Below are 26,783 nucleotides of genomic sequence, written 5' to 3' on the forward strand. Positions count from 1 at the left end.
AATTAATTTACTAGTGGTTTTTAGACAATTGTATTTTGCTTTATCACCTATAATTATTACATCTGGAGTTTTAATATTATCAAAGTTTCCAAATATTATACAATTTGTATGAATTACTAAAACATTTTCAGAACTCCTAGCGTGCAAAAAAAACAAAAAAGTATTTGTATGTAACCCATAAAAACAAAATTAAAATTATATTTTAGGATAAAATATTTGAGCAAAGCAGTTATCAACTAGTTTAACTGATTATAATGTAATATGAAATTAAGATGAAACACTAGAAACAATTTTTTGCCCCAAGAATCTTAACCAGCTTGGGTTTCTAAATCTTTATAACAATGATCAATATAGAAGAGACAATTAACTGTTGAGCTGAATTCGTGCAAGAATCTTTGGAGAAACCAAGATACAAAAACCAGTTTCTGCTATGGTTGTGCTCAGCTCACGGTGGATTGGGTAGAAAAGAACAAAAGTGATTGTTATTTCTAGTAAAACTAATATACATACAACCAAGATACCCTAACAAAATGCCCCTTCGAAACAAACAAAGAGAGACTGAGGTACTGGTTTTCTTTAGCGGAGTCGAGCCAACAGAATCTAAAACCGATTGCAAGACTACATCATGAGTGCGAACGATGCTAATCTTGCAAGTTTGAAGAATATTGAAGCGGTTGATCATTAGCACCTCAGAGATTCAAATATCCCACAAATCGAAGATGATGAATAAAGGGGAATAGCTTTGGTTCTTAGTCGATGCGAGGCAACAAGAACATGAAACCTGAGTTCTCCCGAATAAGTGGGGGCGGCTCTATGTCAGCAATATCAATCGGTTCCATTGACTTTGATATGTCATCAACTGAAAATGGTATGCTGCATGATCAGACAAGAAATGAGCTTCCAAAAGATTTGGAATAGCAATTAAAAGCAACGTCAAATATTCAACTTAAACTAGTCAATCTGGAATTTCTTACCTTGAGTCATCATCTAATAAGAACGAGGTGCTTACAGGATTGTTTGAATCTTCAATCATCAGCACCCTCATGTTGGATATAACCTAGTCAATTTATAGATAACATATTTGACATTTTGCACTTCAATAGTTTTACTTATAACAGTTTTCATGAATGTATTTGACAAGAATCTTGCCTCAGGAGACACACTATGTGTTCCATATTTATCGTCCCAGTACATTGTACTTATCCGATATAATTGTTGCACACCAAGTGCCTGCATACGTAGAAGTAAAATTTGTTGGATTATCAATAAAGCTCAGTAGAGATGCACGATGTAAGAACTTTTAACTTACAGGACAAAGGTCATGGCTAATTTCATCCAAGGTCTTCTTTGGCTTTTGATGAATGACCTGAAATATGCATAGTTGAGATGATTTATATATTCTCTAATTTGAAGTTGTACAGACTTGGCAATTGTTTTCTATCTCTAATTTTTCAATTATGTAATCAGTTATAGGGTGCAAGATGCATCAAGCGTTATGTACTAAATTTGTAGGATAAGCTACTGATTTGGTTAATAATATGAAATTGGATCAAATTGAATGTAATTGCAAAGAATATATTGTTAGTCAAAGTATCAGGTAGAGCTAGGGGGACAGCCCGGTGCACGAAGCTCCCCGTTATCAGGTAGAGCTAAGTGAAGGATATATTTGTTCTCGCATATGTTCAAATTGCAGATAATCCATTATAAAATTATACTATGGCAATCATTAATCATCTGCTATAGTTCTAAAAAAATGATGTACACTTTCAAATGAAGTGGGTATAATTACCAAGAACCCAATAGCCTGTCTTATATGTTTTAGTTCATCCCACGACGAACCTGCATACTGTAACCAGGAAAAGGATAAATTTGTAAGAAGATAAACAAAGTATTATTAAGCAACCTAGTTGGGCTAAATTTTAAATCAACACGCAGCAACTGTTTTAAGCAAACAAACAACATTCATGTTCATCAAATAGTTGGGTACGAGAAGTTTTGATATGGTGTCAATACTTTCTTTCTACAACACCATTCTATTAGGATGTTTGTGGCAAGAAGATTGGTGGAAAATCCTACGGTTTGAAAGAAATAATTGGGAAATATGAGAGTACTATTTATCATTTCCGCTTTGAAGGACTTCAATTAACAAACCAAATTGGGCTTAATCTCGATGTAGAATAAAGAAAAAATAGAGACAAGTTCAAAATACTTTTATTAGGAAGCACCAAATTATTCAAGAATATTCATTAATAAATGTAACAAACTTCTAGAACCCAAAAGTAAAGCTTACACAACTTGAACCCCATATATCGAAATAAATCAAGGCAAAGGGTATAAATGCAAGCTCATGCATTCTATTAGCAAATGAGGTATGTTTTATCTAGTTGATATGACTGGCACTCAATAGATGAAAGATTAAACAAAGAGGATATCATCTATTTTAGATGTTGGAGATTAGGATGAATAAGGTGACTGAATTTGTAAGGGTATTGGAGTGGCCATAAAAGGTGAACATGAAAAAGACAAAAAGAATCACGTCTAGTCCTATATTCCATAAATCTCATACCCTACGCCAAACACTTTATTGGTCCTCAAATCTTGGATGACAACAGAAATAGCATTAAACATGACGGAACAATTCAAGAATCTGTTTAATTTACAAACTAAAGCTAAATGGAAATTCAGGAATACAAAAGACTGACGTGATATGTAATGATGATGAAATAGAAATCCTTCTAATGCCTTAAACTAATAAATGAGACTCGTCAGCTAGGTGACATTGGTAGAACTAGATGGTGGTGTGAGCTTAGAGAAAGAAAATATATTACCCAAAACATAAGAGGCATATGAATCCAAAATCCATAGAGAAAATCCAACTCTATGGGATAAGCAAACAATAGATATACCTCTATAATCTATAATCAAGTAATAATGCCAATTGGCTTAATCTACTTTAAGAAAATCCAGTTGGTGGGAGATACTTGAGAGAAGAGGTGAAGTTACTTGGTCAACAACTACTAAAGTGGATTGATACAATTGAGATGATGCCACTTGCCGTGCATTTAGTTTCTTATTCACATTGGAATTTTGAGCTCCAACGGAATTATTTCACCATATGCAGATGCAACTACCCTTGACGCGGATGCAATTATCAACTCAGAAATTGATGCCACTTGAGGAGGAGAACCTTTGAATCTACAAGATTTCTCAAACCGAGCTTGAGCATTACAGTCACCAAACTCCTTGAGCTTGCGCCATTAAAGGTTAGCAACAAGGAGTGTGAGCGGAAATTGTGAAGAGTTCATGTGATCCGGGAGGGGAACAATGAGACCTTATGGAAGCTATTCTAGCTTTGGTACCATCTTATTGAGACCAACAAATTAACCTTGAAAAAAATCAGATAAGTGAAACAAGGATAAAGTGTATTCCATAACACCAACTTGTTTGTCCTGGCATAAAAAATAACATCAGATTATTATTTTGGAATAAGATAGTTACCTCATCGGTTGCTTTGTAGCACCAATGTTCCAGTTCAGCTAATCCTGCTTTAACAAACTCACCATTACTAAATGAGCAACATTCTCTCCTTAAAAGAAGACTGCACCAAGAAACAAAGTCAGATTTTTTTTTCCTTGTCAACCACAATTTCTTTCAGAAGCAGGCCGTATAAAATGTGCACCTGTTAAATAATTGTACATTTATAAAGGAGAATATCTGTGTAAAGACCTTCCGAACTAAGAACGGAGGCACCTGGTCATAGAAGAACAAATATCATGATTTATAAGTGAATAAACGCTAGAGAAAGTAAAAGGAGATTCAGAGTATGGAGAATAAACTGACATGATTTGTTTTCAATGTGGTCAAGAAACTGTCAAGACTCTTGACAATCCCTTGCCAGTGAGCAATCAAAGTTTGTTGTGCGGCAGCAGTTCCAGGTGAACGAGAACCTTTGACTAGACTAGCTCTTGATGTTCGCGGGGCCTGATTTATTTAATTATAGAAGCAAACCCAAAAAATGAGGAAAACACAAATCATAAAGACATTACTTAACTAGAAACAAAGCATCATGGTCAAACTTGTAACACAAAGTTAGCATGGGCTGAAAGTTAAAAGTGCATTCTTAGACTAGTTTCAGAACACAAACAGCCCAATTTTACCTGAATGCACAAACCAACCAATGGAGATATCTCTTTCTTCAAATTATCCCGGATCATTCCATATATTTTCTCCACATATGCAGTCAGCTGTTGCTTGAATAAAAGAGCAGGATACTTTGCTTCAACTTGGCGTAATTTATCTACTCCACTTGTCAAACTCCCATTAATTAACGCAAGGTTCACACCATGTGGTGTACCCCTAAAACTCTGATGAAAAGAGTGTACAATAAGAAATGCAGATTTGCTTCCAAATGCAAAATGTATAAATAAATAGCATAATTCCAGACTTGAGTCATCCTTCCAAAAAGAGTAGCCGATGATGAGCGGCGACGTTGGGGTGCCATGCCTGCTGCACCACTTGCTTTCAGTGTGCTTTGGAGCAGCAACAATAACGTTGAAGAATTGGAAAGCCAATAAGCCAATATCTCATTATTATCTTGAGTCTTAATATAGAAAGAATAACATAACATGATCAATAAAACTATTCAAAAGCAAGAAAATATAACAGAAATAATAGATCAATTCAAACCTCAATGGCATGGCCAATTGTTTGAATAATACGATCAAAAACACTTGTGCGCTCCACTTCAAATGATCGCCATTGCAGAAGACATTTATAAGTAATACAGGCAGCAACAGGTCTTTTTCCTGCAAATCCCAAGTCTTGTGCAATACACCTAATCAACAATTCTTGGTTTTCCTGTAATAGCAGTAAACAAGTCAGATTGAAGTGACAGAATCAAACAAAGGTGCACAATTAGAGAACCATTCTTTAAGCAGAATAAAGGTATAAGTTAATCAACCTGTTGTTTTTCATTGAGATTTCTTTGTGGCTTATCCTCTATTTCAGAACTCTCCCTCATGTTAAATGATGAACTAAGGGAATCCTAAATCACATCAGTAGAAAAAAATCATGTCCAGTTATTCTGTACAAAGCTAGAATATTAACAGAAAGAAGCTTCATCTTACTGAGAGACTTCTAGTCTCGCCATTGATGGAATGACCATTTTCAGAACTCCTCTGGTGTAACATTCAGGAAGAAAAGGTTTAATAGGGGGGAAAAAAATATAGGCATGATAAATAAAATAATAATTTTGTTGCATTCACCTGAAGTATTGATTTTGAACGTCCAGATAGCAATTTATTGGGTGCCATGGATAAAGCCTGCTGACGAAATACCTTATTTTCTGAGTCCACGTTTGCTAGCTTCTCTTCAAGCCTAATTGAGCAAGAATATTATTAACGTATCTAAAATGGAAATTGCTACTATACAACTTAGCAATAGAAACAGGTTTAGATAGCTATTTCTCCTATCATGCCACATGAAGTGAATATTAGAAAGCATTGTCACACCAAATGGAACTCCAATCAAGGCCATAATTTTTTATGTTCGCAGCCTCCTTCAATGAAATAAAGTAAACCTTCCATGGTCAGATAGTAGCAACTTTTATGAAAGTTATTGTAACACAATCAGGCAATCTCTATAATGTTTTTCACTATATCGATCACTTGTAGAGAATAAATGCTGCTGCAAAGAATTTCAACCTCTGCAGGATTGATTTTCAAATATACTTTCTTGAAGTATTCCTAAAGTTGAAAATTCATAACAACCACAGCAGGGGAATTCAACTTGTGAGCAACTTTTACAATGAAGGTCCCAAAAGTGCAGCAGACTAGATACCAGACATATGAGAAATTGATGCTAAGGTTAACAAATGTATCAATACGCATAATAATATCTATCTATTAAGCTCTATGGAGTCCTTTATTTCACCATAAATGCATCTGAGAAAGAGCTACTAAACATTTGTATTAATAGTGATGAACTCCGAGAGAGGAAAAGTAAAAACCTATGCACGGTTTCCTTCAGTTGAAGTAATTTTCCTTCTTCTTCAAGTAACTTCTTCTTTCTTTCTTCGCTTACTCGTTGTTCTTCAGTGTATTTGCTTTCAGCATCATCAGCTCTTTGTTTTTCGGACTGTAGTGAAGCCTAAAAGGACAAGAAAATTGCATTGAAATTAATCAATATGCCCACATTGTAAAGGGCACAGATTTCTGGAAGACGTGTAAAATACAAATAAAAAAACATACTTGCCTAGAAATTTGCTTCACTAGAGAAATCCTCCAGATTAATGATAAACATAAACAGTACTAGTGTAAGCACATAATTCAATAACCATGAACTATATAAAAACATCAAATGTTGAAAACTAAACTCTCCTACTCCTTGTCAGGTACTGAGTAAATTCCTCCTAGATAAGAATACACGTTGAACCATGTTACAGCATTAGCCATCCACTGTTTGGAAAGGAAAATACTGTGTATTTCCACTTCTCATTCAATCAAGGAAAACCTATGCTTACTGATAAAATCTATTGGTAGAATCATCCTGAAGCTACTACCCCAAGATGTGAACATGAAGGGGGAAATAAGCCACAGTTAAATAAATCTTGATTGCAAACCGTTGAAAGAACATCATACCCACTAGACCTTGCAATATATGCTAAAGGTATGGCCACAGATGAAGACAAGCACCTTCAAATTCTCCACCTCAGCTGTCAAGGAGTCAATCTTCTCAGTATCTTGCACAAGAACAGTAGCTTCCTTGACAACAGGAGGTGCTTCCTCAATAGCCTTCCTAGCTGCCTCTCGTTCCTTGACAAGCATTGCAGTTGTCTCATCTACTTTACTTTGCAGTTCTTGCAAAGAGTTCTGTAATTTTGCAATTTCTTGTCCTTTAGCTTCCTCTAAGTCTGTCTGTATTCATCACATGATTAACCTAATTCAACTTCAGTATAATGTTTAAAATGAAACAAAATGTGCAAGAGAATACATAAAACAAAGCATGAAGATCTGTGTCCCTTTCATGATTATTCACTGTAGGTCAGATCCATCATTGCAGCTGTTAAAGTAGTGACTATGAAATATCCAAACATTACCCGCAAACGCTTTTCCAACTGCAAACGCCATGTAAGATCTTCTACTGCCTTTTCAAGTTTATCCTTTGCTTCCTTGAGGGCACCTGTTTCTCGTGCAGCCTGAAACAAACAAAAGAAACAGAAAAGAACTAATAATGATGGCTATATCATGGATTACAAGTATTCCTCCGCCAAACATTTTTTGTAAGTGAAAATTGGGAAGGATGCGATTGTGTTTGGAAGTATTTCCTCAATGGATGAGGTCTAATGAAAGAATAAATACTTGGAATGAAACAGCTGTAGTATTTCCATCCTCTTCTTTGCAGTTGGTCCAACTCAAGATAATAGAGTATTATTACTAAGCACAATGCATATACACAATCATTGATATGATTCATTGTGGAAGTTCCCAAGTAGTTGGGCTGGTAGCTTCTTATTGTTGTTTTGTTTTTAAACATAAGGATAGGAAGGAAAGGGGCAGATGCTTATACTTTCCTTTTCAAATGTGTGCTCTCATACTAATGCAAAGAATGTATACTAATTTATGCCCATGAAATTCTTCTGGATTTATGCACTAATTTCACACATATGACTGTTTAGAGAACAAAAAAACTATGGAGGGTTTTTATTTTTTTTCAATTTACAACTAATTGTACCTTATTCTCTTAAAATTAAAGCATAAGTCAACTTCAAGCATATCCCAGAGTAAATCATATGTACTACTATAACAGCTTGGGACCTCATCAAAACTAACCAAAAACTTCATAGAAATCCTAGTCGTACAAGTTATGGTTATATGTTCCTATAGCACTGGCATTCCATGGTGAAATAAAATGTATTTGCTCTCTCATCAAAATTCATACAGCCTTTTATGCTAGTGCATACATAGACTGCATAAAAGAAAACAAGTAATCCTTGGCATGCTCATCTACATGACTGTCTCCGAGTATACATGTGTCAGAATGTTTCATCAGAAAAGTGTTTCATATTGCAAACCTTGTTCAAACGAAAGAAGTTCACATCTTCCAAGACAATATGTAAGAAAATAATAATAATAATAATGCACACATATATATGATAAAAACACAAACACTTTTCTTAGTGATGGTTAAAAATTTGAAAGGATATGCAAGAACCCAATTTGATAATATGTTTCTATCACCATGAACCTGCAGAAATAGCTAAATTGCAAGAGCGAAGTACCAACCATTTTTAGCTTCCTAAGCTCTATCCTTGCAACCCTTCCCCTCCATCGACACTGGGTAACAATTGCTGCTCTCTTTAGTTTCTTGTGGTATGAATGAGCTCTATAACAACGCCATTTAGCCTGCAAAGAAGACAAGAAGATAGCAGTAATTTGAAAAAGAATACAGACATTGTAAAACTGAGAAGAAATCAATGATCTTATCATGAAAGAACAACCTGAATAAAAATTGCTGCCTTTGTTCGTCTCCTAAATCTAAACTCATTCCGAGCAGACAAAAATCTAAAACCACTTTGTAGGACAAGAACTGAATATTGCAGTTTTTTGTAAGCCTTCTTAGAATTATGTCTCCGCAAATTTTTCTGAACTATAATTGCAGCATGCTCCCTTCTCATGTCCTCATACAACTTACAAGCCAATCTTCCTATAAACACAATCATGTTACATGAATAAAAAACCAAAGAATATACTGAGACAATGAGATCAGTTGGACACACTTCTCCACAATGATTGCACATGAATGGCAGCCTTCCGTAAAGCAATAAATTGCTTCCGCAAAATATGAGTTCGTATTTGATTTTGGATAGTCTTTGCTGCTCTGTTAAGAACTTCAGCTCGTAGAGCATCTAACTCTGCCATCTGACCGGCTCTAAGGAAAACTTTTGTTTTACCTATCTGGAAATTCAGGAAGCATTGCAAGAAAGACATGAAGAATAAAGAGTTGAGAATTGACCCCCAAAAACTTGAAAGAAAAGGCAAACACCACAAAAATCAGGATTCATGATGCAAATGCTCATTCCAGATAAAAGTGGCCTGCGGCCTACAGAACTATGAAAATTTTAGTCAATATAGCCAACTTGGTGTATATTCCTAAATAGACTATGGTAGGAAGAATTCAAAAATAATGAAGTTGTGCAAAGATAAAACTATTGTGACAAATATGGTCAAGGAATCACCTGAAATCCTTTCAAGCCTTTACTTTCCAGAATCTTCCTGCAAGCTGTCTTTTCATCGCTAATCATGAATGCAAAATCAAAAAATAAATTTTCCTCATAAATTCAAAGTCATATAATCTAATTTAAACCCCAAACATTTTATCACATGCAAGATCAGATAGAACTTACTTCATGACCAAAGCTTCTGGAGCAAGAACACCAAAACGATGTAAAAATTCATAGAAAATACGACGCGTAGGAAATCCAGCACAGCTGATTCTTATAGCCTCAAGAACACCCTGATGTTGACAAAAACATTAAAAAAAAAATAGATAACACAATGACAAGTGGTATGAAATAACAATTTTCAAAACCAAATAACATGGCCTAAGCTACTCACACCACAGCGTAATTGTTGCATGACATTGGAATTCTCAAATATGGCAGGTTTTAGAAGGTTATTTGGCTTCACACATCTGATATAATGGGGTTCTGTGGAATTTAATGTATCCATCAAAGCCTGCAGTTGTAGCTGAAGCAAATGGAAACTATAGTGAGAAACATCATTCCATATTAGATGGGCTTTCTAATGTTCTCAAGCAAGAATATTTTCAACAATAGAGGAAGAAAAATATACACCTTAAAGCGAGCACCGATTGATGAAAATTTAGAAGACTTGCTTGTTTCCTCAGGTAGAGGAGGAAAAAGGCCCGAAACAAATGAGCATTTTGAAGCACCCAACAAATCTTGGTGTTCTGCCACAACATAATCCTTGTTTTTGTCCAGGAAAAGATCAGATTGATACAGAACCTAATAACAGAAAACAAACACATTAAAATGAAAGTGTTTATAATAATTTTAGGCTAAATCAAGAGTCCAACCTCTCCGGCATAATGATTAATAGAAAAATCAGTGCGTGAAAGCTTGGGCTTGATGAAGCGTTTGTGCGTTTTAAACGTCTGGTAAAGTTTTTGCGCAAAGGTTTCATGTGTTGATTTAGGAAACATACTGCATATAAGTAGATTATCAGACAATAATTTATCCACTCTCAAAATTTAAAATCCAGAAGATAAGTGTTAAAAACTAAGATGAAAATCCAAACCATGCTTCATCAAGAAGTGCAATCACACCTCCAGGTTTCTGTAAAAAATGAATAGCAGAATAAACTTCCTCATATGAATCTCTATTCATTACAACAATTTATAACCATTTGCAGAACATTTACAATCTTAATCAGTAGTAAAATACCAGAAAATCAAGTGAGTTATTAAGGAAAATAAAATCTCCATCAAACAAAGAGAAATAAAACAGTATAAGAGGCAACATGTAAAATAGAATGCATGCTAGTTCGCATGAGAGAAGACATCTCATCAAATAACATGAAATCCTGGAACTAGAAGCAACATATGAAGGAAAAGTTAGTAGCAAAGGGTTAAGAAATTCGATAGAAACTACAGTAGAAGCATGCAGTATAGGAAAAACAATTGTTTATGTTTAGGGACCAAATATAATGCAAATTATGCAAATATTATGATCTCTGTGAACATCTAAGTGGAATCTAAATCCAAGTTAAACTAGGTCAAAGATCAAGAGAAAAGTACAAAAAAATTTCTAATCCAATTAAAGGAGGAAGATAATTGATGTTATTGATGTATGAGATAATGGATCCATGATTAATAGATATAAGGATTTATGTAGGGTTTTGCTCATTGGTATTAGCACCTGTGGAGTTTTAATTCTGCTAATGCTAACCTGATTGAAAATATGTATTGGGTTGGGTGGAATGGATTGGCTCCTAGGACTGCTGATCTTAGAATGTTCAGAGGTGTGGTCTTCCTTGAATAACTTGGGTAAGGATAAAACCACAGGTCTAGATGGATGATGTTGAATTGGCTCCTAGAACTTCTGATCTTAGAATGTCCAGAGGAGGTGTGGTTTGCCTTGAATAACTTGGGAAAGAGTAAAACCCAGGTCTAGATGGATAGTGTCAAGTTCTATATGTTTACATAGGAAAGTATCAAGCTGATTACAAGGGTTATGCCTTCCTTAAGGAGCAAAAGGATCATTTCTGTTCCTAAGCAAGGAGCTGCTGCTATTAAAGATAACATGATTTCTTTAAGTTAGCTGGTGCTATTAAAGCTAACATGATTTCTTTAAGTCATTGTAATGAGAATGACGCCTCATATGATGAAAACGGAATTATATGAAGCAGGGACTTCTTACCTGGCAGGAATTTTCAAGACGTTGTTGTGAGAGGGTGCACTCATTCTATAGATGACAAAGCTCAAGTTTTTATGTTATTGTGAAAATTGGTGAAGGTCTTTAATAGAGTTTCTTGAAAATCAGTTAATGTTATCATGAAATGCGTTTTTGGTAGAGGCTTATAGGGTTGATTAAGACCTCTCTTGCTTCAGCTATTTTCATTGCAAAGTAAAATGGAATTACTTCTAAGAAGTTTACAGGGAATATTGGCATTAGGCAGGGGATCTTATATCACCTTATTTATAATGATGAAACAACTTCACGCCGGGCTTCTTAGTGAAGTTGTGAACTAAGCAAAAATCATTTCTTGTGTAGCACGAGTATTTAAATCTCATATGATGTTTTTTGTGAACCATGTTACTAAATGTAAAGGTTGTCCCATGCTACTTAGGAGAAGATTAATCTAATAAAACGAGTCATGGACCTAAGAACCTAAATGTTAAATACTATCTAATACTAGAGAATTACTTGTAATTTTAGATTGATGAATACTAAACATAAATAGAAGGTACTAATTTTTACATAACCATAATATTTTACATTGTATGAGAGAAATTGATCTCATCACTCCCTCGCTTGAATTGAGATTACCCTATCAAATCATTTTCACTGTACGATCAGAGTCAGTGACAAACTCAGATTTTAGGAGGCTCTTACATTCCACTCATGTCAGACATGTACATGAGGATGTTGCAGTCTTATATCACAGTCTGATCATCCTCTGATGCCACAGTGGACCAACCAACATTGGTGGTTCAATTTCCATCTAGAGGATCACATAGCAGTAGAGGAGATTCTCAGTGAGGCTCATTGACAAGCCAATCCCAAGTTTTCCAACTGCGGGAAATTTAGGCATATAAAAAATGTTTGGTACTATACATGGCCACCCACCTCATCATCCTTTACACATTGTTCATATGGCCTAGTCAAATGCTACATCTCAAAAGAATCTATCAACCCACACCTACTCTATGTCTAGTTTCATTGTTATAGTTCTTGCCAAGGATTATTCATGCTTTCTTTAATTCCAAATTATCATGAACGCCTCATCTCAACCAATTACTTTTATGACGTATGGAGGTGCATTTACTACCTACTAGTCCTAAACATTTGGACCATTCTCCAAGATTCTAAATTTTGAGGCCTGCAAGTACAACTCTAAAAGCATCTTTCTTTATTTGTCTTTATAGTTTACGCTATTAGCATGTCCTACCAATGCCACAATAGTCAATAGGTCTCATCAATTGTTTTGTAACATCCAATGCCACTTTTGTTTTATTCAAGATTGAATAATGACCTGTTACTTTACCTCTAGTGTTTTTAGTCCCATCACCTCTCATCTTTCTAGAATTTAAAATATATGGTTTTGAGTTGTGTTAGTTTACTCTTGATTTACTTCCTTTAGTTGATGAATTCATTGTATTTTTCTCTTTCTCTATCTATTAATTGTTTTGTAACATCCAATGCCACTTTTGTTTTATTCAAGTGTGTTTTTAGTACTTCGTAACTTTAGTTGATGGATATTCTCAAATGACATGGTATTTTTCTCTTTCTCTATACACTAAAATTAAGTGTGTCTATTAAAGTTCTTCACAATGATAATATTAAGAAGTAGTTCGTAATTTCTTTTGTACTTAAGTATTCTTCATTAGCCTTCTTGCCCTTACATCTCATAGCATAATTACAAAGGAAGAATCTTCATTTAGTTGAGACTGCTCCTGCTCTACTTCCACATATGCTTAGTCCTTTTTCCTTTTGATTGATTTACCTCTCACTGCATGGAATCTTATAAATCATATGTCATCCTCTACTCTTCAAAAACAGGTTCCCTTGGCATTGCTCTTTCCTAGGGATGCTTTATATTTAATTCTCTCACAAGTGTTTGGTTGTACATGCTTTGTCAACCTCTTATTTTCTAGGTTGGACAAGTTATCCCTCGATCTACTAAGTATGTCTTTCTTGGCTACCTATATCTCCAGAAGGGCTACCATTATTTCTCTCTCCAAATTAACTTCTCTCTAGAGTAACGTTGTGGGTTTAACTCTGCTGATATGACTTTCTTTAAGTTGACTCCCTTCTCATCTATACACCATCATTTTGGGTAGGTGTAGGTAGTGCTTCCTATTTTTTCTTCAATGATCATTCTCATACCTCCTACCACAACATCCTCTAACCCAACAAACCAAGTCTACATGCTTCCAGTATATCCAAGCAGCTCTCCAACTCTCTTTTTGCCTATCATCATCTTGGATTCTACCTCTCACATGCATCTTACCATTACACTCTATAAAGATACTTAAAAGTGTTCTACTTAGTGTGACACCCAAATTCCATATTTTTGTCCTCTTTAGAGGTAGGTCATGATTGATAAGCTAGATGATCTCCCCTCTAGTAATAAATAGTTACTCTCCCTCAAGAAAGATTATTATAGGCTAGAAGTAGATTTTCATCATGGTGTTAAATGCACAAGCTACTATAGATCATTTGAAAATAGACTTAGGTTTATGACGTGGACTATTTGACACTATCTTTCATATGGCCATGATTAATCCAATCATATTTCTCACCTTAGTAGTTGTCTTTCGTTTATTCTTTCATCAACTCATCATTAAGGATATTTTCCTTCATGGCGATCTTACTAAGGAGATAAAGACTGATGTGGAGCAACCTCAAGAATTTATTGCTAAGGAGGAGATTGACCTAATAAAAATTGGAAAAAAAAATGTTGTATGGGCTAAAGCAACTTTCAAGCACTTGATTCAAAAATTAGTTTTCTCCTTCGCCAAGAAAGTTCTCCTTCTTAGTCAAGAAGGCATATCCTCCTGGTATCATCATTATTGGTTATGATTTCATTAGAATTGCATGATTGAAGGAGTACCTCTATCAACATTTTATACAAAACCTAGATGAACTTAAGTATCTCTTCAGTACAGAGGTTGCTTACCAAAGGGTAATTTACATCTCTCACAACAAGTATGTAGATGATAGATGATAGGTTTGGAGAGATTGGTATGTTAGGGACCTAACCAGTTAACATTCCTATGGGTCATATTGTAAAAATTTCTATCAAGATAGGGAGAGTCATTATCTGATATAGGGAAGTATGGAAGATGGAAAATTCATAGGGAAATTGAACTACCTCACACTTGCAAGACGTGACATCTCATTTGTGATAAATGTAATCTGTCAGTCCCATATTGTGATCATTGGGAGGCAACCAAAGAATTATACAGTACTGTTTAAAATCCTTTAGGGAAAGGCTATTGTTTAGAATTGAGATTATCTTCACATTTTAAAGTACACTAGTGCTAATTGGTCACATTCTCTTCCAGATGATTGATCCATATCAAGCTAGTATGCTCTTTGAGAGGTAACTTAATTACTAGAAGAGAAAGAAGTAGATTGCCATACCAAGTCGAGAGGATTGTAGTACCAAGTCAAGGGCAGAGGCAAACTATAGAGCTATGGCTTTAGTAGTAGTAAACTCATTTGGATTAAAAAGTTAATGACTGAATTGAAATATATTCCCACAGACTATGAAGTTGTATTGTGACAATTTGTTTGTTAAAGATTGATTTCCACTTTATCAGAGAGAGAGTTGCAATTTGTCAGCTTCAGTAATTTGCAGGAAGATTGACCAACCAAATCCTCAAAGGGTCCAAGAAATGAGTATGCTTGCTTATTCTCATGATCTAAAGTCACAGATTAAGCTGACCCCAGTGCACATTGCAGAAAATCTCCTAACAGGCCAGTCTTCATGTATTAAATCAGATGGATATTTTAATGAGATCTATACTCAGATTAAACATATTCTTAATAAATCAGCATTGCTCCCATTTCAAGTTTTCAACTACAATATAGCCATCTGAATTTCATGCATCATTTTAGTAACTATAGACAATTCAGAACACTGATCAAGATTCACAAACAATGCACTGCTTAGAAAAATAGGCATGCCCCTGAACAGGAAAACCGAGAGACAGAAAGAAGGAAATTGTAATAGATCTTGAACTAGTGTGGTAATTTGAGAGAACCTTCTCAATAAGATCCAGAACATCTTGGTTATCAACAAATTCAATGTAACTCCAATCAATTGCCTCTTTTGTGTATTCTTCCTGCTCCATCTTGAAAACGTGCTGAAATCAAAAGTTGCAATCCCGATTAATTGTTAACTAATCATTCGAAGTATTAATAATTATTCATTGAATGATCAAATTCTTCATCTAGGTTAAAGAAACATTATTCACAGACATTATCTTGAAAAGTGGCTTGCAATTGAAAATTTTGTCAAATTGGAAAGTAACTTGGAAGTATTAGAAATTGCATATCACGTCTACAAAGTGAAATTGTGCTTCCTGGCATACTGTAATTGCTAGAGCCAAGAATGAATAAACCATATAGGAAAATCTTACTTGGTTGAAATGTTGTTGTAGTTTCTCATTTGTGAAGTTGATACAGAATTGCTCAAAGCTGTGAATAACAGTTAACAATATAAAATAATATATTAAAATGGCTAAGATATGCTGCATCATGAATGAACTCTTGTTTGTTAGTAACTACCTGTTCGTTTTAAAACTTTCAAAACCATAGATGTCTAAGACCCCAATCAGTGACTTAGAAGTTGGATCTTGTCCAATTGAAACATTTATTTTATCGACAATCCTGTTGGTAAAATGAAATAGATCATCAAACAATCCCCCAAAATTCATAATTTTTGTATCACTAATTATCACAAAAATTAAGATAACTATCAAATTGAATTGTCAGACATTTCTTTACCAGTCAAATAAGCGAGAATATATTGTTTTAGCTAAGCCGTCCCTGCTTATAGCTGCAGATTGAGGATCAAGCGGCCTCTTAATGACTTCTTCAGGAGTTATCATTATACGCTTACACAGTGCATCTTGTAAACCCTCAGCATCACACCTAAAATATGATAATTATCACAAACTTGGAGAAACAGCATCATAGCAAGAAAATAAGTAAATGAGAATCTAGACTTCACATGAGAAGTTCAGCAGCCATCTTAAGATGGAACTTAGCTTTGTCATCCTTGGGAATAGATGAATCTATCTCTTGTCCCTTGGCAAAATCAATATTTCCAAGATGAAGAATGGCTGCGACAACCCTAAAAATGGCATCCTACAAAGAGAATCAAACAGAATATAATCAGATTATTCCATTTTGTCAGCCATGATAGCTGTTATATAAATAAAATCTATACCTGTTCTTGTGCACTGATTCCAACAATATCCATAGCCCTCCTAGTGGCTAAATACTCGTGGGCATCATTCACACCAACCAATTCGTAACAGTTTGATTGGTTAAGATAATGGAATGAACTTGGTTTTCCTAATTTGTACTTTTCAGTCACCTGGAAGGTTATGATGAGAAAATGTTTCATCAATCACCATGTCACTTCATAGCACATAAGCACAATGCAAATAATAATCCAAGGATAAAAAAGGCACACCTCTGTTGGTGCTGCACATAGAAGGTAAAAGCAGTGGTAGTTACGTTCTGGATCTGATATCTGGCATACTCGTGACCTCTCAAGAAGGTAGGTTCGGATGGCAGCACCAGATATCCTACCTTTATTATCAAACTGAATTTCCACAAACTTGCCAAAACGGCTGCATTCATTAAAATCGGAATTAGTAAAGAGTACCACTACAAGATGACAACACCTGCATTACCTTGAGTTGTTATTTCTCACTGTTTTTGCATTTCCAAATGCTTCAAGAACTGGGTTTGACTGAAAAATAGACACATTTCAAACACTTAGTACTAAATGATAGAATTGGCTTGTAGATAGCTCTAGTTCAACAGTGGTTAGTGACCATCATAAATCCTCAACTTACTTCGAGAACTTGCTGCTCTACAGTTCGCCCTTCAGTGGCTGCACGCCCACCCAAGTAAGCGAGATAACGCATAAGCATCTTTGTTGTCTCAGTTTTTCCAGCACCACTTTCACCACTAACTAAAATTGAGTTGCTCTTTCCCTCATTTACCATTGCTCTGTTCATACATAATTTAAATGCTCATACAGTCTTAAGTTAGGGAATACAATCCTTTTAGCAACAGTATTTAAGTAAAACCTGAATGCCACATCTGCCACTGCAAACACATGAGGACTTAGCTCGCCTAATGGAGCCCCTTTGTATTGGGTCATCATGTGAGAATCATATAGATGGGCTAACCTTTGGAATGGATTTATAGCAATTAGAATATTTCCTGTGTAAGTCTGCCATGAAAAAAATGCTTATCGAGATTAGAACACTATACCAAAACATTTTATCCAATAAAAACAGACAATAATGAGGTAGAGCTTACATAAATTTCATTCAGTTGGTATCTAGTGGACAAATTCTGCAGAACTCCAGGTTCATGCAAATACGAGAGCTTTGTCATGTCATCAACCCCACCGGGAGGGGCTTCCATATCTTTTGGATATAGTTTTGACAGGGTAGTGACAACCTAATATCACCAGAAATATATACGTGAGGCTGTCATTTGCATGTGATTAAAATATATTTTCCGAGTGAATTGATGGGTTTCCACCTTTTTGCTGCAAGATAGTTTTTTTTTTTAAAAAAGAATGTGACTGACTCTTTTAGACGATAAAGCCATTAATTGATATGCTTGAACGAAATACGGACAGCTGCATTAGCATTTGGCTTACCGTTTTACCATTAGAAGTCTGGACCTCGGCGTTTTCACCAGTAATTTTAGTGACCTGTCCATCAACCCAAGACAATTGTGGATCTTCAACCCACACATTGGAACCCATGATAATGTTAACGGAGGTTCCCTGCAAAAAGAATTTTTTTTTTTAACAATTTACACTTCTGGTAGTAAAACAAAAAACAAAAAAGAGGTCTTTTTCTTTTCCCTAGAAAAAAAATACCGAGGGACGAGAAATAACAAAATGTTGCAAGTTAGGGAACAAATGGAGGGCTTCGGTTTAGGATTACGCACCATTTTGGATCAGTTCGCATCAAGCTACTTCTCCTGAGGAAGAGGAGAGGAGAGTAGATGAGAGGGTAGGGAAGGAAGGAGGAAGCGGGGCAGGGAACCCTGAAACGAGGCAAGGCGAGGGGAGTGAAGAGGAAGGGGGGAGTGCTCGAACCAAAACGATTTAGCGCATGGTCTAGCCATTGGAAGAGGGCGCGCGAGGTGAGCCACGAAACATCCCGTTTCATCCGCGGTCGCTGGTGGTGCCCGTTTGCCGATGTTCCCCTTCACCCTCGCCATCTCCATCGGACCTCACCGTCCCGCGCTTTCTGAAACGAACCCACCAGAAATGGCTAATTGGAGAATTTTATTAATAAACAATATATGAATATATACTTTTAAAATATTTAAATATTATTTTTTTAATCATGTTCTTACATCTAATTAATTTTAGAAATGAAGGATCACAAATAAGTCTTTGATAGTAGGTATGCTTTTATTATTATTTTTGATAATTTTTATTTTTAATAATTTTTTAAAATTATTAATATTTAAAGTAGTTTTAAAATTTTTTATTTATTTATATTTAAGGATTTTAAATCTGTTTAAGATTTTTAGTATTTTGAATCCATTAAAAAAATTTCTTTTCTATTAAGATTTTTTTATAAGTTAAGATTTTAGATACTATATAAATCATTGTCTAGTTGTTAATGTTAGGGAGAAGTTTTTTAGTTTACTAATATTTTTAACCGTGCATTTATTTTTCTATCTCTGAGTATTCTTTCGAATCAACAGGATTTAAACGATTGATTTTCTACATTCACAGTTGATCAACAGAATTAATATTGTCTATAGGATAATCACTATCCCGTCCAACATAATCTATCACTAGTGATTGGAACTTCATAAACATTTGAAAATGTCCATTATGAAATTTGAATTTTCATTGCACGGGAAATAATTTTTCCCACGATTGACACTTTCACAACAATTAGAAATTGATTTTTCTAGCAAATTGATTGATGGAGGTATAGATGATTATTTTACGATTTCATCGTGATAAATCTATGTAGTTTATCGCATTTATAGATTGATTCTTAATTATAATATATTGTGGATGAATTTTTTTCAATGAAAAAATAATTATGAAATATTGATATTCATGCTTCTTGATTTATCTTAATTATCGATAAAAAAATTAAATAAAATTAGATGAATCATTTTTAAAATTAATTAATTTGAAAAGTTAGATAAATGAATTATAAAAAAAAATTATTACCTGGAATGTCTAATATCTCTCCCTGGAGAACAAGCCCGAGATTTTATTTTACTTATTTTTTAAAAATAATCTCTAAAAGTATATGTTGAGAGTGGGATTTGAACCCACGCCCTTTCGGACCAGAACCTTAATCTGGCGCCTTAGACCAACTCGGCCATCTCAACATTGACAATATTTACAAAGCAAAGTTAAATTTATTTATTTTCTATTCCAGTAGATTTTGGGTTGGGCCATTGCTCGATCGCCGTTTCTGGCCCTTTATGGGAAACCGATGACATCAATTTAATTATTTATGCATTTCTTTGAAACACAATTTGCGTTTGCGCTTTGTCTGGAAAATGCGGGAATTTTTTTCTTCCATTTTTTTTAAAATTTCATCTTCTTAAATCTTCCGATTGCATTCTTAATTCTCCATCGTAGAATATAATTCAGCAGATGAATTCTTGTTTGTGTCAATTTATTGGGATATTTGCAAAATTAGAAGAAATGAAAATCTAGTGTCAGAAAGAAAACATGTTCATTCATTGTATATATAGATTTCGCTTGAGTTGGGACTTCATTGAAAAGGAATGACTTCAATGGGGACACTAGCTGATGACGAGAAACGTTATTTCACTACATTCATAACGAGAAAATTTACAACACAATTACATTTTCACAATGATACTTAGTATGAAAAATCCCAACATGAATGGAGCATGACACTTGTTGGACGTATCATTTCCCTGTCACATGCCAACAATGAGTTATATATATATACATTGTAATAAAGAATTCATAGTATGATCGTCCCGTTCTACTAATTTCAAAATTATCATGATTATATTAATTCTATCACTAGGGCTTAAGAAGCCGTGCAAATGGCAATTGTATTTCATGGAGAAAAGAAATGATAGAACTAAATATTATTTGATTTGAAATGATCCATTTAATATCTACTATCAAATTAAATCATTAATGCAAATACATACTCAGAAAAATATAAAAGCACATGAAGCATAGCATCCGCCTGAAATCGTGAATGCATGGCAGGACTAATTAACCATGTTTGCACCAATAAAACAAATAAAACAAAAATCATACCTAGCTAATCTGCACAGAACGATATGCAAATTGCATTTTATTTATCACATTGACTTGCATTTAATTAGTTTATGCTGCTTGGTTTAAGCTCCTGCTCTATTTCTTTTCGAGATATATGCTTCCCATAATTGCTGTTCGATGCCCAGCTTCTTTAGCTCTGTCAAGCCTCTCTCCACTGCAATATATATTGTAATAAACAAAACTGTTTGATAAATAGAGCTTACCCCTCTGACTAATACAAACATAGGTTTAGGCTTTTGCTTAGAACAATTATTCGATAATAGAAGAAGAATGTAATTCATTGATGAAAATAATTGAGTGGTCATAGAGAGAATTCGATGGTCTTGTCTAACTGCAACTTTGAAAATTTCATCTACAATGTCGCAATCCACTATGCTTTATGGAAAGTATCACGCAATTTAAAAGCAACAAATCTAAATTGATTGATATCCTAGACATGAGATTATTATGAATAGATAGATAAGATAGATAGGCGAGCTTTTGAGAAATCAGGTGTATACATAACCAGATGGAAATAATAGGTTAAATTTCTATAAACGAGGCACATGTTGAACTAATAGAGCAAAAAAATAAATAAAGAGATAAGAGAGATTATTTGACAAAAATATTAGAAACCTCTTCATCTCTGATTGTGTTAATAAATTTAAATTCTCTGTAGGAGTTGAGAAAGATGGGCAGCAATTCCTTGAATGATGATGTGCAGAACAAGAGAATTCTCTGTATTTGAACTCTTTGATTATATTGTATTTGAGTTTATTATCCATTTGAATAGTTTAAACAATTTGGTTATATCTGGATTTGATTAAGTTTGAATAATTTGATTGTATCTTAGATTTATTACGTTTGAACAATTTGATTGTATCTGAATTTGTATATTATTTATTTAAACAATTTGATTATATTTTATGCAAGAATAATGTGTTATTTTGATAATTTAATTTTAATTTTCAATGGAAGGACATAGCCAGAAGAGGATAAAAGGAGTAGCAACAATTAAGGATGCACCAACTGAACAAGTAGAAAGTTCAATGCCAACGAAGTTCAAAAGAAAACCACCGAGCACTAAACACTTGTGGACAAAATAAGAGGATGTTATTTTAGTTGACTGTCTTGTTGAGTTAAGTAAAAATTCAGCTTGGAAGAGCGAGAATGATTTTCGAACTGGGTACTTGCTGCATTTGGAGAAAGTCATGGCTGCTAAATTGCCATCCAACAATCTGAAAGCTATCTCTCATATCGAGTCAAGATTGTTTTGAACCCAACAAGTGGTATCAGAGCGAGACCGCTCTTCACCGGACTAACCGCCGGATGAGTCATGATCCGGATCTAACCATGTGGGTTGAACCTTAAAAACAAAGGAAGTGGGGCTCCCGTGTTTGAATCAAGAGGACCAGACACCGGACAGGAAGTCCTAGTAGGTCGGGTAGACCGAGGGGCATGAAATCCTGGTTACGGCTGGACAAGAAGTCCTAGTAGGTCAGGTGGATCGAGGGGCAGGAAGTCCTGGTTGCGGCTGGGCAGGAAGTCCTAGTAGGTCTGGGTGGACCGAGGGGCAGGAAGTCCTGGTTGCGGCTGGGCAGGAAGTCCTAGTAGGTCTGGGTGGACCGAGGGGCAGGAAGTCCTGGTGGGTCGAGGATTCGGACATCAAACGGAGGCTTTCCGTTTGAGGGGGGGCCTGTGGTCCTTTGTTTGAGGGGGGGATTGTTGGGTTGCAAAGGTGCAAACATAGTCTCACATCTAAAACACGTACAAGCTACTGAAGAGGCAATTCCATGCTATCAACGAGATGTTGAATCATAGTAGTGGATTTGGATGGAACGATGTTGAGAAGTGTATCATTGCAACAAAGGATGTCTTTGATGATTGGGTAAAGATAACTTTTTCTATTTTTGTGTTTAATAGATCATAAACTTTCCTTTGAATGTAAATTTTGGTGAAAAGATAATCTTTTGAATGTAATTTTGGTCTGATAATTTTGTTTACTAATGATATATTTTTTAATTTAGAGTCATCCAACTGCTATTGGTTTAAGGAACAAAGAGTTCCCCCACCTTGATGACTTGATGTCTGTGTGTGGGGGAAAGATCATGCCACAGGAGCTAATGTAGAAACCCCAACTGATGTAGTAGAAGAGATAAATTTATGTGATGAAGAGATTGATACGTTTGAGCTTGAAAAAGAAGAATATGCTGAAAGTCACAAAGATGAAGAATTTGATGATGACAACCAGAAGATATTTGAGACTCCAAGTTCATCAGTTTGTCCAACAAACAAGAAGTCAACCAGAAAGGAAAAAAGGAAAGTCTGATGATGCTCTAGGTGACTTGGTGGGACAGATTCAAAAATATATTACTTCTGTTTCTAAATCTGATGAGGAGATCTCCAACTACTTCAAACAACAAACAGAGAATAATCACAGAAAAAAGAAGATATACGAAGAGTTAATAGAACTTTCTGAATTCTCTGAGCAACAAATTATGGATGTTGGGGAGTATATTCTCAAGGATGAACACAAGCTTGACAACTTCTTCGCATTGCCAAAGATATTTAGGAGAAGTTATGTATTGAAGTTGCTCTCTGAGATCCATTCCGAATGAATTAACTATTTGAATTAGATTGTCATTTTGGTATACATTGTTGGTACTTATATTTTGGATATACTTTTGGATAGTCGTGCTATCATTTTGAACAAAACTTCTTGGATGAATGTCATTTTGGATTGAACTTAAGTTATGTTTGTGTGAATTTTTCATTTTGTGTTTGTGTGAATATATATATAATTCAATATTATGAATGAGTAGGTGTTTGAAGTATTTTGTATTTCTGATGTATACTTTGATTTGTAATTATTTTGAATATGACTTTTGATATAGCACCATATAGAGTTTATCAAAATATGAATTGTGTTTGTGTGAAACTAGCTTTGTCAAAGAGTAGCGTGTGTCAAGTAATATTTTACCACAGGCAATATTTATTTTTATGTATTCCTAGTTTGAAATGTAAATTTCTAATTAGCATTTTTAATTTTCAAATTTATTCAATTCGGTCGATTCGGTTTTGCTCAAATACTTACCCCGATTTGTTAGAGCCTCTCTTAAGATAATTTAAAATTTTAAAATTTATAATATATATTATATTATTAATATTATAATTAATAATTTAATTTAATTTTAAAAATAATTAAATATCAAATTAATTTAGTTATAAAAAATAATTATAATTGAACTAGGGGTAATATAGTAAATGTTAAAGTAAGTTTAAAACCTTCAAACAAATAAGGTTTTGTCTCATTAAGTAGGATTAAACTAAACAACATTAAGTTATGTTTTATTCCTTATAACCTTGGTTATGTGATTACTTGGTAATCACATAATATAATGGATGATCCCCTATCAAACGCACCCTTGAAGTAATAATTTCTTCTTTTAAAATTTATTTTTTTAAAGGAAGAATATTCATTTATGTCTCAACTTTAAATTTTCATCTATGTTAATATATTGATACCCCCATTAAATTTATTATATCAATGACGTCATTAATTGAAAGAATCGTGCCCCAATATATTCTACTGAAAAAGAAACTAGAAGAGTATTTCTTTTTTATTATTATTATTACTACGTTTCTGCTGCTCATGCTGCTTTCCAATTGGTTGGCATCCCAAAGAAAAGGAAAAACAAGCACAGCAGATGAGTAACAAGATCTCTCTTCACATGTCATCACCTAATCTTCCTTCTCAGCTCTTCCTCACCTCCTTCCTTGACACCTACTACCTATTCAGATGCCAAATGCACAGAATATGTGAAGGAACAACAATTCTGAGGGAGAAGAAAAAGCTTAGCAAAGGAAGGAAAAGGAAAGGAAATCACTCAACTGGTCTAGCAGTCGGCTTCATGGCAGGGAAGGACTCAAGGTACCTCATTTTCTTCCTCTGCAAATCAAATCCATGGAGAATTCACAAAAAAGAGAGAGAGAGAGGGAGGGAGAGAGATGACTCTGCACTGTGTTGTACCTTAAGACGAGAACTAGCAGTGTCCTCCAAAAGGGAGCTGGAGCAGCCCTGTTGTCGGTCTGCTTCAGCCCTCCTCTTCCTGCCATCATCATCATGCCTCTGTGCTCGATGCAATTGAGGTGGTCTGGAGGATGCATCAGACACCATTGACATGTCCTCCTCCTGTTCCTCCTGTTGGGGATGAACATGACTGCGGTAGGAGGAGAACGAAGAAGAAGAAGAAACAGACTTTTTGTCGCAGAGAAGAAGAGAGTGGTGGCAGGGCCAAGACTGGTGCTCTAAGTAGGCAGTCCAGCCAGATTGGCACGATCCACTGCTGTAGCGCTCGGAGCTGATCGCACCTTCCACCACCTCTTCCTCCTCCATCGTCATCCAATAGAATTGAGGGAGAAATGTTTGCAGGAATTAGGAGATGCGAAGAAGAAGAAGAAGAAGAAGAAGAGCGTGTATACGTAGAAGGGAATGGAATTGAATGCAGAATGGAACAGCCTCAGACACAGCTACCAAAGACAAGTACCGAACCACGTAGATCACACACACCAGTTCCACTGTTTGGACATTTAGAAGTCAATCCCACTCCCTGCTCATTCAAATACAGACACAGGCAATATCTTCTTCTTCTTCTTCGTTTTTACATCATACATCGAAACGCAGACACACGTGAATCCAACTTTTGGTAGCAAAACACTTAAATGGGATTGAATGAGCTCACATGGGAGGAATTCTTTCATTCATGCATTTACCAAGTCCACAGCAACAGTTATGGAGACACACATGCTGCAGAATGCCAATGCTATAGAATCGCATGCATTCCATCGATCGTCCCCCTAAATCAGCAGGTCCCCTCCAAGAAGGGTGCAGCATTAACATCTCATTCTCACAAATATATCGAGGCATTCATTCAAGTTTGCACATGTCCTAACCAGCTGTCTAAATTGTTGCAATCAATCATTACGAAGGAAGAACAAGCAGAAGAGTTCTTTGGCAGAATGCACCATGCAAGGCATAAATGCAAAAAAGCTTTGTTTTTGTTTACTTTGTTTCGTTGCTAGTTGAGTAGTTTAAATAGACTAGTAGAGTTGTATAATGGATTTGTTGATGGTACAAGATTGTATCCATTTTGAACAAACTAGCTCCCAGATGTATCGAAGATTGTAGTGCATGCTTCATTGTTTTACTTGTACCTCAAGCAGTTCGGCAGTAGACAAAATCCAACTAACTGTTTAGAAGATTTCCAAAATCTATTAAAGGAGATCATAATGAAGATAGCTAGGTCACATAAAGATCAATCATGACACCTATTACAATAGAATTATGACACTAGATTAAATAAATTTGTAATGTGGGTCAAAGACCTTACTTGTATTTCATGATCTATGACTCATTAAGTAAGTCACTCGCAAAACCTCCCTTTGCAAGAGGAAATAAGATAAATCTCTTGCTATCCTTACCTGGTATATTTATAATTGATCTCTTCTTTTAAATATAAAAGGTGATATGCAGACTAAGTAGAAGAAATTATCAACTACTGTTTGGTTGTATCCAAGCTTTTACACTTAATTTGAAGACATGAGTGGTTGACAAAGTTTCCGTTGTCTGACAAAGCAATCGATTGTAAGTAGATGAAGTCAATTGATACCATTGTCAGGAAGAAAGTTAAAGCAATTGTGAAAATACTCGCCTCAATAAAGGAGATCAGTCGATTTACCTACAGTAGAACAAGTTGCTAATAGAACTTGAAGGTTATAAGTAAGAAAGCTTTTGAAGACCAATAAAAGTGAATCAAAGTAAGTGAAGGAGTTCTAAGAAAAACTCTTACTTTCTCATTGTATTTCTTATTGTTTTACTTACATATCATCGCCTTCTCGTTCTTATTGTGAGCAAGAATTCGTAAGAGGTTTTTCTTCTTCCGGAAAGATCAAAAGGAGAAAAGCTAAATAAACTCATAAAGTGAGCTCACT

At 35.0% G+C, this 26,783-nt stretch overlaps 2 protein-coding genes, 1 non-coding gene and 1 pseudogene across 4 annotated transcripts; 1 reads left to right on the forward strand and 3 right to left on the reverse strand.

Moving 5' to 3' along the window:
* Nucleotides 1–749: 749 nt before the first annotated feature.
* Nucleotides 750–18,287, reverse strand: LOC141843859 (myosin-9-like). Of its 2 annotated transcripts, none has more exons than XM_074731876.1 (38): nt 18,159–18,287; nt 17,810–17,953; nt 17,575–17,720; nt 17,338–17,494; nt 17,173–17,231; nt 16,950–17,109; nt 16,701–16,850; nt 16,482–16,618; nt 16,256–16,402; nt 16,037–16,138; nt 15,889–15,946; nt 15,511–15,612; nt 10,317–10,354; nt 10,096–10,222; nt 9,854–10,024; nt 9,615–9,746; nt 9,404–9,513; nt 9,236–9,293; nt 8,777–8,954; nt 8,498–8,703; nt 8,283–8,402; nt 7,097–7,195; nt 6,693–6,914; nt 6,008–6,147; nt 5,265–5,376; nt 5,127–5,177; nt 4,961–5,044; nt 4,687–4,857; nt 4,445–4,600; nt 4,158–4,364; nt 3,841–3,981; nt 3,680–3,750; nt 3,499–3,598; nt 1,790–1,846; nt 1,310–1,366; nt 1,150–1,230; nt 975–1,057; nt 750–873 (listed from the first exon to the last, which is right to left on the reverse strand). In XM_074731876.1, the coding sequence occupies exons 1-38, from the start codon at nt 18,264–18,266 to the stop codon at nt 750–752; spliced, it is 4,566 nt and encodes a 1,521-aa protein (XP_074587977.1). In that variant the 5' UTR covers nt 18,267–18,287. The 2 variants fall into 2 exon arrangements, with proteins under 2 accessions (XP_074587977.1, XP_074587975.1); XM_074731874.1 differs by having other exon boundaries at nt 9,236–9,328; nt 9,412–9,513; nt 18,159–18,266.
* Nucleotides 18,288–19,792: 1,505 nt separating this feature from the next.
* Nucleotides 19,793–19,873, reverse strand: TRNAL-AAG (transfer RNA leucine (anticodon AAG)). The gene has a single exon. It is a non-coding gene; the product is annotated as a tRNA-Leu (tRNA).
* A 1,890-nt stretch (nt 19,874–21,763) lies between these two features.
* LOC141843935 (uncharacterized) lies at nt 21,764–23,410 on the forward strand (annotated as a pseudogene).
* Nucleotides 23,411–24,456: 1,046 nt separating this feature from the next.
* LOC141843817 (uncharacterized) lies at nt 24,457–25,194 on the reverse strand. Its single transcript, XM_074731840.1, has 3 exons — nt 24,823–25,194; nt 24,685–24,741; nt 24,457–24,583 (listed from the first exon to the last, which is right to left on the reverse strand). The coding sequence occupies exons 1-3, from the start codon at nt 25,192–25,194 to the stop codon at nt 24,530–24,532; spliced, it is 483 nt and encodes a 160-aa protein (XP_074587941.1). The 3' UTR covers nt 24,457–24,529.
* Nucleotides 25,195–26,783: the final 1,589 nt, after the last annotated feature.

The sequence above is a fragment of the Curcuma longa genome, chromosome 13 (genome assembly GCF_044706935.1).
Source record: "Curcuma longa cultivar G26 ecotype Majalengka, Jawa Barat chromosome 13, ITB_CL_G26_1.1, whole genome shotgun sequence".
Taxonomy (NCBI): Eukaryota; Viridiplantae; Streptophyta; class Magnoliopsida; order Zingiberales; family Zingiberaceae; genus Curcuma; species Curcuma longa.